This window comes from Rhinoderma darwinii, chromosome 3, assembly GCF_050947455.1.
Source record: "Rhinoderma darwinii isolate aRhiDar2 chromosome 3, aRhiDar2.hap1, whole genome shotgun sequence".
NCBI classification, from domain to species: domain Eukaryota; kingdom Metazoa; phylum Chordata; class Amphibia; order Anura; family Rhinodermatidae; genus Rhinoderma; species Rhinoderma darwinii.
The window spans coordinates 1,596,444-1,610,472 of record NC_134689.1 but is presented as its reverse complement, the minus strand read 5'-3'; the positions used below and the strand labels follow the sequence as shown (position 1 = coordinate 1,610,472).

Sequence of the window (14,029 nt, the reverse complement as noted above, 5' to 3'; positions counted from 1 at the left end):
AGAGCGGTGATGTCACTGCTGTGTAATATAACTGATATCTGGAGAGCGGTGATGTCACTGCTGTATAATATAACTGATATCTGGAGAGCGGTGATGTCACTGCTGTGTAATATAACTGATATCTGGAGAGCGGTGATGTCACTGCTGTATAATATATCTGGAGAGAGGTGATGTCACTGCTGTGTAATATAACTGATATCTGGAGAGCGGTGATGTCACTGCTGTATAATATAATATATCTGGAGAGCGGTGATGTCACTGCTGTATAATATAACTGGTATCTGGAGGGCGGTGATGTCACTGCTATATAATATAACTGATATCTGGAGAGCGGTGATGTCACTGCTGTATAATATAACTGATATCTGGAGAGCGGTGATGTCACTGCTGTGTAATATAACTGATATCTGGAGAGCGGTGATGTCACTGCTGTGTAATATATCTGATATCTGGAGAGCGGTGATGTCACTGCTGTATAAAATAACCCTGCAGTTTACAAAGGATTGTCTGGACTGTTTATAATCTGCTATAGAGAGGAGCTACAACCTGCGCTGATTGTGGCATTGTGATTGTAAGCTCTTTGGCACATGTCCCAGAGTCTTTGAGCTTGTTGTGCTGCCACCTATCTGTGGTGAGATGCTATGGCTGGAGTACAGTATAATCCGGCTCCTGGGGGTACATGATTTCCAGCAGTCGGGGTTGGGGCTGCTCCTGAATGTTGGGTTGTCACGCGTGTGGATAGTACAAGGTCGTGGCGGTCGCGGCTTCCTCGCTATCCCTGTCCACGACATGAGCATCTGAGCGGCACATCCACGTTGGCAGCGATAAAAGGACTTTACAATCAGCTTCGATAACATCCATTTTATTTTTATTTATTTATTTCGGCTCTTTGGCAGCGCTTCTCATCGTGGAACCATCTGTCTTTCTATTAGTGTTTTTGAGGCCTGTTTTTGGAGCCTCTTCGCTTGGCAAAGTCACTTTTATCCTTGGAAACCATTAAAAAAAAAGTTTCATGGCTTCATGCCGAAGGGAACGATGCAAAAAATTCAGCAGCTGTTCACGTATGCACCAAATCTATACATGATACATACAGGATATTATATACAAGATACATACAGGATATTATATACATGATACATACAGGATATTATATACATGATACATACAGGATATTATACACAAGATACATACAGGATATTATATACAAGATACATACAGGATATTATATACATGATACATACAGGATATTATACACAAGATACATACAGGATATTATATACAAGATACATACAGGATATTATATACATGATACAGGATATTATATACATGATACAGGATATTATATACATGATACATACAGGATATTATACACAAGATACATACAGGATATTATACACAAGATACATACAGGATATTATATACATGATACATACAGGATATTATACACTAGATACATACAGGATATTATATACATGATACATACAGGATATTATATACATGATACATACAGGATATTATACACCTGATACATACAGGATATTATATACATGATACATACAGGATATTATATACATGATACATAGAGGATATTATATACATGATACATACAGGATATTATACACAAGATACATACAGGATATTATATACATGATACATACAGGATATTATACACTAGATACATACAGGATATTATATACATGATACATACAGGATATTATATACATGATACATACAGGATATTATACACCTGATACATACAGGATATTATATACATGATACATACAGGATATTATACACCTGATACATACAGGATATTATATACATGATACATACAGGATATTATACACAAGATACATACAGGATATTATATACATGATACATACAGGATATTATACACAAGATACATACAGGATATTATATACAAGATACATACAGGATATTATATACATGATACAGGATATTATATACATGATACAGGATATTATATACATGATACATACAGGATATTATACACAAGATACATACAGGATATTATACACTAGATACATACAGGATATTATACACCTGATACATACAGGATATTATATACATGATACATACAGGATATTATACACAAGATACATACAGGATATTATATACATGATACATACAGGATATTATATACATGATACATACAGGATATTATATACATGATACATAGAGGATATTATATACATGATACATACAGGATATTATACACAAGATACATACAGGATATTATATACATGATACATACAGGATATTATACACTAGATACATACAGGATATTATATACATGATACATACAGGATATTATATACATGATACATACAGGATATTATACACCTGATACATACAGGATATTATATACATGATACATACAGGATATTATACACAAGATACATACAGGATATTATATACATGATACATACAGGATATTATATACATGATACATACAGGATATTATATACATGATACATACAGGATATTATATACATGATACATACAGGATATTATACACAAGATACATACAGGATATTATATACATGATACATACAGGATATTATACACTAGATACATACAGGATATTATATACATGATACATACAGGATATTATATACATGATACATACAGGATATTATACACCTGATACATACAGGATATTATATACATGATACATACAGGATATTATACACAAGATACATACAGGATATTATATACATGATACATACAGGATATTATATACAAGATACATACAGGATATTATATACATGATACATACAGGATATTATATACATGATACATACAGGATATTATATACAAGATACATACAGGATATTATATACATGATACATAGAGGATATTATATACATGATACATAGAGGATATTATATACATGATACATACAGGATATTATATACATGATACATACAGGATATTATATACATGATACATACAGGATATTATACACAAGATACATACAGGATATTATATACATGATACATACAGGATATTATATACATGATACATACAGGATATTATATACATGATACATACAGGATATTATATACATGATACATACAGGATATTATATACATGATACATACAGGATATTATACACCTGATACATACAGGATATTATATACATGATACATACAGGATATTATATACATGATACATACAGGATATTATACACAAGATACATACAGGATATTATATACAAGATACATACAGGATATTATATACATGATACATACAGGATATTATACACAAGATACATACAGGATATTATATACATGATACAGGATATTATACACAAGATACATACAGGATATTATATACATGATACAGGATATTATATACATGATACAGGATATTATATACATGATACATACAGGATATTATATACAAGATACATACAGGATATTATATACATGATACATACAGGATATTATACACAAGATACATACAGGATATTATATACATGATACAGGATATTATATACATGATACATACAGGATATTATATACATGATACATACAGGATATTATACACCTGATACATACAGGATATTATACACCTGATACATACAGGATATTATATACATGATACATACAGGATATTATACACCTGATACATACAGGATATTATATACATGATACATACAGGATATTATACACAAGATACATACAGGATATTATATACATGATACATACAGGATATTATATACATGATACATACAGGATATTATATACATGATACATACAGGATATTATATACATGATACATACAGGATATTATACACAAGATACATACAGGATATTATATACATGATACATACAGGATATTATACACTAGATACATACAGGATATTATATACATGATACATACAGGATATTATATACATGATACATACAGGATATTATACACCTGATACATACAGGATATTATATACATGATACATACAGGATATTATACACAAGATACATACAGGATATTATATACATGATACATACAGGATATTATATACAAGATACATACAGGATATTATATACATGATACATACAGGATATTATATACATGATACATACAGGATATTATATACAAGATACATACAGGATATTATATACATGATACATAGAGGATATTATATACATGATACATAGAGGATATTATATACATGATACATACAGGATATTATATACATGATACATACAGGATATTATATACATGATACATACAGGATATTATACACAAGATACATACAGGATATTATATACATGATACATACAGGATATTATATACATGATACATACAGGATATTATATACATGATACATACAGGATATTATATACATGATACATACAGGATATTATATACATGATACATACAGGATATTATACACCTGATACATACAGGATATTATATACATGATACATACAGGATATTATATACATGATACATACAGGATATTATACACAAGATACATACAGGATATTATATACAAGATACATACAGGATATTATATACATGATACATACAGGATATTATACACAAGATACATACAGGATATTATATACATGATACAGGATATTATACACAAGATACATACAGGATATTATATACATGATACAGGATATTATATACATGATACAGGATATTATATACATGATACATACAGGATATTATATACAAGATACATACAGGATATTATATACATGATACATACAGGATATTATACACAAGATACATACAGGATATTATATACATGATACAGGATATTATATACATGATACATACAGGATATTATATACATGATACATACAGGATATTATACACCTGATACATACAGGATATTATACACCTGATACATACAGGATATTATATACATGATACATACAGGATATTATATACATGATACATACAGGATATTATACACAAGATACATACAGGATATTATATACATGATACATACAGGATATTATACACAAGATACATACAGGATATTATATACATGATACAGGATATTATATACATGATACATACAGGATATTATATACATGATACATACAGGATATTATACACCTGATACATACAGGATATTATACACCTGATACATACAGGATATTATATACATGATACATACAGGTTATTATATACATGATACATACAGGATATTATACACAAGATACATACAGGATATTATACACCTGATACATACAGGATATTATACACCTGATACATACAGGATATTATATACATGATACATACAGGATATTATATACATGATACATACAGGATATTATACACAAGATACATACAGGATATTATATACATGATACATACAGGATATTATATACATGATACATACAGGATATTATATACAAGATGCATACAGGATATTATATACATGATACAGGATATTATATACATGATACAGGATATTATATACATGATACAGGATATTATATACATGATACAGGATATTATATACATGATACATACAGGATATTATACACAAGATACATACAGGATATTATATACATGATACATACAGGATATTATATACATGATACATACAGGATATTATATACATGATACATACAGGGTATTATATACATGATACATACAGGATATTATATACATGATACATACAGGATATTATATACAAGATGTGATGGTGCATTATGTGTGCGACCTGGCTCTGTTGATCGTGTATTAACCTAACGAACCCCATGACACAAGATACATACAGAATACTACATACATGACACTATATACAGCATACATACAGAATACTTTATACATGACACTATATACAGCATACATACAGAATACTATATACATGACACTATATACAGCATACATACAGAATACTATATACAGGATACTATGTACATTATATATACATGATACTATATATAGGACACTATATACATGATATATACAGGATCATTTCTACAGGACACTATACAGCATACATACAGAATGCTATATACATGATACATACATGATACTATATACAGGAGTCTATGTTTATGATATATGCATGGTACTTTATACAGGATACTATATACATACCATATACATGATCGATACAGGGTACTATATACATGATAGATACAGGACACTATATACAGAATGTTATATACATGATACATACAGGACACTATATACAGGATACTATATACATGATACAGGGCACTATATACATGATACATAAAGGACACTATATATAGGATACTAACTATATACTGCATGCATACCATATGCAAAATACATACTTAACACAAGATACAATATACTGAGTACTATATATATATATAAGAAAATCCCACAGCACTCCGTAATGGTGGGAAAAAAAATGGTGGTTTATTAAGCCAGCACAAGCTGCAACGTTTCCGTCCTGCTATAGGACCTTTATCAAGCATGACATATTTACCTATGGCCCCTGGATCGGGATTACCTGCTTGCACCCGAGACCATCTTGGAATTGTATGTGGAGTGCAAGATGCATATGATTTACTGGATATTGGATACTGTATATGGGATAGATAATATATACTGTGTTCATACCGTGTGTTCTTTGGATTATTACATGCTATTATTACACCTTTCATCCCATGTCCTTCACCTATAGATTGTCATGTATGTGCTCGGTACATGCATTCCGTGTCATTCACCTATATATTGTGTCCCCTGTATGTGCTCGATACATACATCCCGTGTCCTTCCCCTATAGATTGTCATGTATGTGCTCGGTACATACATCCCGTGTCCTTCACCTATAGATTCTGAGTCATGTGTGTGCTCGGTACATACATCCCGTGTACCTCACCTATAGATTGTCATGTATGTGCTCGGTGCATACATCCCGTGTATCTCACCTAGAGATTGTCATGTATGTGCTCAGTACATACATCCCGTGTACCTCACCTATAGATTGTCATGTATATGCTCGGTACATACATCCCATGTCCTTCACCTATAGATTACCATGTATGTGATCGGTACATACGTCCCGTGTACCTCACCTATAGATTTTCATGTATGTGCTCGGTACATACACCCTGTGTCCTCCACCTTTAGATGATAATGTATGTGCTTGGTACATATAGCCTGTGTGCTTCACCTATAGATTGTCATGTATGTGCTCGGTACATTCATACAGTGTCCTTCACCTATAGATTGTCATGTATGTGCTCGGTACATACGTCCCGTGTCATTCACCTATAGATTGTCATGTATGTGCTCGGTACATACATCCCGTTTGCTTCACCTATAGATTGTCATGTATGTGCGCGGTACATACGTCCCGTGTCCTTCATCCGTAGATTTTCATGTATGTGCTCGGTACATACATCCCGTGCCCTTCACCTATAGATTGTCATGTATGTGCTCAGTACATACATCCCATGTACCTCACCTATAGATTGTCATGTATGTGCTCGGTACATACATCCCGTGTCATTCACCTATAGATTGTCATGTATGTGCTCAGTACATACATCCCATGTACCACACCTATAGATTGTCATGTATGTGCTCGGTACATACATCCCGTGTCATTCACCTATAGATTGTGTGTCCTGTATGTGCTCGATACATACAGCCTGTGGGCTTCACCTATAGATTGTCATGTATGTGCTCGATACATACATCCCGTGTACCTCACCTATTGATTGCTATGTATGTGCTCGGTACATACATCCCGTGTCCTTCCCCTATAGATTGTCATGTATGTGCTCAGTACATGCATCCCGTGTACCTCACCTATAGATTGCCATGTATATGCTCGGTACATACATCCTGTGTCCTTCCCCTATAGATTGTCATGTATGTGCTCAGTACATACATCCCGTGTACCTCACCTATAGATTGTCATGTATATGATCGGTACATACATCCCATGTCCTTCACCTATAGATTGCCATGTATGTGATCGGTACATACGTCCCGTGTGCTTCACCTATAGAGTGTCATGTATGTGCTTGGTACATTCATCCAGTGTCCTTCACCTATAGATTGTCATGTATGTGCTCGGTACATACATCCTGTGTCCTTCACCTATAGATTGTCATGTATGTGCTCGGTACATACGTCCCGTGTCCTTCACCCATGGATTGTCATGTATGTGCTTGGTACATACATCCCGCTTGTTTCACCTATAGATTGCCATGTATGTGTGCGGTACATACGTCCCGTGTCCTTCACCCATAGATTTTCATGTATGTGCTCGATACATACAGCCCGTGCCCTTCACCTATAGATTGTCATGTATGTGCTCGGTACATACATCCCGTGTACCTCACCTATAGATTGTCATGTATGTGCTCGGTGCATACATCCCGTGTACCTCACCTATAGATTGTCATGTATGTGCTCGGTACATACATCCTGTGTACCTCACCTATAGATTGTCATGTATATGCTCGGTACATACATCCCGTGTCATTCACCTATAGATTGTGTGTCCTGTATGTGCTCGATACATACAGCCTGTGGGCTTCACCTATAGATTGTCATGTATGTGCTCGATACATACATCCCGTGTATCTCACCTATTGATTGCCATGTATGTGCTCGGTACATACATCCCGTGTCCTTCCCCTATAGATTGTCATGTATGTGCTCAGTACATGCATCCCGTGTACCTCACCTATAGATTGCCATGTATATGCTCGGTACATACATCCTGTGTCCTTCCCCTATAGATTGTCATGTATGTGCTCAGTACATACATCCCGTGTACCTCACCTATAGATTGTCATGTATATGATCGGTACATACATCCCATGTCCTTCACCTATAGATTGACATGTATGTGATCGGTACATACGTCCCGTGTGCTTCACCTATAGAGTGTCATGTATGTGCTCAGTACATTCATCCAGTGTTCTTCACCTATAGATTGTCATGTATGTGCTCGGTACATACATCCTGTGCCCTTCACCTATAGATTGTCATGTATGTGCTCGGTACATACGTCCCGTGTCCTTCACCCATAGATTGTCATGTATGTGCTTGGTACATACATCCCGCTTGCTTCACCTATAGATTGCCATGTATGTGTGCGGTACATACGTCCCGTGTCCTTCACCCATAGATTTTCATGTATGTGCTCGATACATACAGCCCGTGCCCTTCACCTATAGATTGTCATGTATGTGCTCGGTACATACATCCCGTGTACCTCACCTATAGATTGTCATGTATGTGCTCGGTGCATACATCCCGTGTATCTCACCTATAGATTGTCATGTATGTGCTCAGTACATACATCCTGTGTACCTCACCTATAGATTGTCATGTATATGCTCGGTACATACATCCCGTGTCCTTCACCCATAGATTGTCATGCATGTGCTCGGTACATACGTCCCGTGTACCTCACCTATAGATTTTCATGTATGTGCTCGGTACATACATCCTGTGTCCTCCACCCATAGATGATCGTGTATGTGCTTGGTACATATATCCCGTGTGCTTCACCTGTAGATTGTCATGTATGTGCTCAGTACATACATCCAGTGCCCTTCACCTATAGATTGTCATGTATGTGCTCGGTACATACGTCCCGTGTCCTTCACCTATAGATTGTCATGTATGTGCTCGGTACATACGTCCCGTGTCCTTCACCCATAGATTGTCATGTATGTGCTCGGTACATACATCCCGTGTCCTTCACCTATAGATTGTCATGTATGTGCGTGGTACATACATCCCGTGTACCTCACCTATAGATTGTCATGTATGTGCTTGGTACATACATCCCGTGTACCTCACCTATAGATTGTCATGCATGTGCGCGGTACATACATCCCGTGTCCTTCACCTATAGATTGTCATGTATGTGCGCGGTACATACATCCCGTGTACCTCACCTATAGATTGTCATGTATGTGCTCGGTACATACATCCCGTGTACCTCACCTATAGATTGTCATGTATGTGCTCGGTACATACATCCCGTGTGGTGAATATTTGCTGCTCGGTGTAGAGATATATTATGTATCACAGCAGAAATGGAGAAGGTTTAGATTTACAAGATAATGTAACGCTGTTTTCCTGCTTTGTGCTTCTCCAGGTCCAGGGTCAGCTGCCCCCCCTGATGATCCCGGTGTTCCCTCCCGACCAGAGGACGTTGGCAGCCGCAGCAGCCGCCCAGCAAGGCTTTCTCATCCCCCCTGGATTCAGCTATAAGGCCGGATGCAGTAAGTTTCATTTGCTACAATTTGGCGACACCAAAGTCATTCTATAAATTCTTTAAAATATAAGATCAAAGAAGATGATCCCAGAAAATATCAGTGCTATTATTCTCCAGTCACATCCAGAGCTGCAGTAACTGTTCTGCTGATTTCCTGTTAGCTCTCAGTGTCTATACCAGGCACTGTACACTAGTCTGATATAGAAATTGCAACTCCGCTTTTAATGGGTGCGTCTGTAACCCCAAGTCTGCTGGATTTCACGTGGCAGCTCCGGATGTGGCTGAAGTAGAATTCATCATGTAACACAGAATCAAGAAAAGCTGCAACTTTACATTCACATGTACTCCTCCCACTTTGAGACACCCCTCCCAGTTGTTAGAGGGGCGTGGCTGAGGGTGGAGCCTTGACCAGACTGATCACATGCTGCAGGACTTTTTGTGGCTGCATAGTTGAGCCCTGTTGGGTTAGAGGGAACACTATTCCGGCTTCAGAACCAATGTTTTACATTTTGGCTAGTGTCAGCTGCTCATGTTCTAGCACTGCTATTAGGGTTACTGGCCCTTTAAGAGAGTAGAACTTTCCTTCCAGTTTCTAGATTGCTCTATATATGAAGCTGCGGCCCCCTCCCCCTCCTCGGTGACATTAGGCACGGCTCTTTAGTCGGTCGCTCTCCCGGAAGACTTCATGACTTTTGCTCAGTGAAACAAATTTCCCCTTTATCCGCCATAATCTATTCCGTATCATCAGCCGAGATAAAGAGATAATCACATCAGCGGCCAAACACACATCGCTCCGCTGATCCTTATTAATATTTTGTCATGTCGCTTTAAGCCGATCCCTGGTAATCGGGTCGCTGGCGTCAAAACCTCCGCGATCATTCCTGTCCCGACGCAACTTTGTTTCCATTTTCTGACTGTGACAAAACTTTACAAGAGATTGATACAAAGTTGCTGCGGGGGAGGGGGAGGGGGGCCTGTTTACATTCTCCCCCTGCGATCTGATCGCTTCACCTGCAGTCCGTAGCCCCCCATCGTACGAGCGCCGCGCCGTCCTCCCCTATGTAGAGGGTTTAATAAGGAAGACGAGGTTTGCGCCTTTTATTCGCTTTCCTCCCGGCTCAGATTGTGAAGTGCGAGAAAAAGGCGACCGCACAATAGAAGCTTTTCATGAGGCGACTGAGGAAGGGGCGGCGGCGGCGGCGCGTGATGTGCAGGTGGGGGGTAGATAAAAGCTGCTGACGACTCTGTTATTCTCCTTCTCAGGTGACCCCTACCCCTTACAGCTGATCCCGACCACCATGGCAGCTGCCGCCTCGCCGGGCCTGGGGCCGCTACAGCTACAGGTGAGACCCCCGACCACAATGCTCCGGATCCTGGGGGAGGGGAGGCGGATGGGGGGGCGCTGCTATTGTGTGTATCCAGATAAAAGAAACACTTTCCACCTGTTACATTGTTTGTTCCCCCCCCCCCCCCCCCCGACACCATAAAAATAATTCCCCCCCGACACCATAAAAATAATCCCCCCCCGACACCATAAAAATAATCCCCCCCCCCGACACCATAAAAATAATCCCCCCCCCGACACCATAAAAATAATTCCCCCCCGACACCATAAAAATAATTCCCCCCCGACACCATAAAAATAATTCCCCCCCGACACCATAAAAATAATTCCCCCCCGACACCATAAAAATAATCCCCCCCCCGACACCATAAAAATAATTCCCCCCCGACACCATAAAAATAATCCCCCCCCCGACACCATAAAAATAATTCCCCCCCGACACCATAAAAATAATTCCCCCCCGACACCATAAAAATAATCCCCCCCCCCCCGACACCATAAAAATAATTACCCCCCCCCCCCCGACACCATAAAATAATTACCCCCCCCCGACACCATAAAAATAGTCCCGTCCCGTCCCCCACCCCGGGTCATAGATAATAATCACAGGTAACACGGTGGGAGTGACAAAAAGAGAAATTCCCGCTCCGTCCGCTCCACCTGATGATGACGATGATTTATACTGATTCTTCATGGGGGGATTTTACCTGAAGTGCAAGGTCTGGGAGTGGCTGTCCGGCTGGGAGTGGCTGTCCGGCTGGGAGTGGCTGTCCGGCTGGGAGTGGCTGTCCGGCTGGGAGTTGTAGTCCGCGGAGCGCTTACCACTATGCAGGGGCTGACGTATGTTTTATGACTTTTTGTTTTATTTCTTGACAAGTTCCTAAAAATTCTTCTCCATCTGTATCCGGGAAAGCTGGGTGACCACCAGGATGGACGCCATGATTACTCCTGCGCAGGTTGTCACCCAGCTTTCCTGGAGTCCTGACTGTGGAATATGGGGGAGGGGGGGCTCCGAGCATTAAACCCTCCCCTCATTATACTCCATAGAGCACGACCCTGTAATACACAATAGACACGGGCTGAAGGGGTTAATCCCGACATGAGATCCGTGACGGACGCGGGAACAATGCGATTTAATCATTGACTTCGCCGTCCGGATAGCGAGCACAATGGGATCTCCCGCGTCGTGCGGCGGCCGTGACCTCAGAGGTGCGTCCTGGATACGTGGAGACCCCCTGATTAACTGCCACCAATGTGGCCCTTGTGGCCCTCCCATCCTGGAAAATAAATCTCTGCCCTGCAATTATTAAACGCAAAATAACGGAATGCAAAAGTATTCACCCCCCCCCCCCTCCAGTCAGCATTGGGGGGGCCCCTGAGGGGCGAAACTTTGTGTCTGCAATTGGAATAAAGTCCGATTTACACGACCCCCCCCCCCCCCAGAGAGCGCGTGGAAGCAAAAGTATTCACACCCCCAAAGGACAGACTCTTGTCCCCCGCTCCTCCTCTTCCTCTTTAAAAAAAAATAGAAACTTTCTATCAGCGCTAAAAAAATAACGCCGCCGCCATGATGAAGTCCACGGTGAATGTTGCGGCACTGACCGGTGCGCCGGTGCCGGGGGGGAGAATACTTTCTCCTCTTCCTTGTGTCTCTGATCCGCGGACTCCTGATGTCTTATAATCTCCGGCAGATGATCCATTATTGTTACTCTCGGCAGGACCGTCTCCGAGCAGAGGTGACGCCATCTTTAGCCCCGCAGCGCGTCCCGCAGCTGCCGCATTCTACCGGTGACTTCAACTTGTGGCGCCACAAAGATCTTACTCCCCGGGGCACGGAATTCACCAGCGATTGTTCCCGTTTCCCAGCCAATAATCCGGACACAACAATAGCGCTGATTAATTGGCACTAATACGAGGAGCGGCACGTGGGGGGGGGGGGGCGGCAGCTGTTGGAGTCGTTGTCACGTCCCGCGCATTTCATCTTCCCTGTAAACAATATGACAATGAGATCCGCACCTCGCCTGCCGGTCCCGGGAGACGGTCGCTGCCGCTAAGTCCTCAGCCGAACGCCACACAATGAGGCCTTCGTGTCAATCTGCCAGAGAGAAATTGGCGCGAGATCAACAGGACATCCGCCATATTTATCACTTATTGCGCCGTTTTACAGATTAGCGTCTCGTTATAGAAAGGGGCGGGGCTACATGTCATTGCAACATTTGTATCCACCGGTTATTTGCATGATACATGAGCGGGAGGCGTCCACCATCTTGCTAAAGTAAAGTCTGCTCCACAGGTAAATTATTCCTAATGCGTCACGATCCGGTTACCGCCGCGACGCCACGAGGAAGCCGCCTCCATCTTTGGGGAAGTGATTTACAACCTGCTGCAAAATGGAATGTTGGGAGACGTTCGTGCTGAATTATTTGTGTTAAGGCGGCGGCGGCGGCGAATCCCGCGCT

The 14,029-nt window shown here is 39.7% G+C and overlaps 1 protein-coding gene across 2 annotated transcripts in view; it reads left to right on the top strand.

Annotated features, from left to right (window-relative positions):
- Positions 1-14,029, top strand: part of SOX5 (SRY-box transcription factor 5) — a 343,282-nt gene that overhangs the window by 271,194 nt on the left and 58,059 nt on the right. For both annotated transcript variants that reach the window (XM_075855646.1, XM_075855645.1), the window contains 2 exons: positions 10,106-10,232; positions 11,489-11,568. In XM_075855646.1, coding sequence (XP_075711761.1) covers positions 10,106-10,232; positions 11,489-11,568 — 207 coding nt within the window. The remainder of the gene's footprint in view (positions 1-10,105; positions 10,233-11,488; positions 11,569-14,029) is intronic.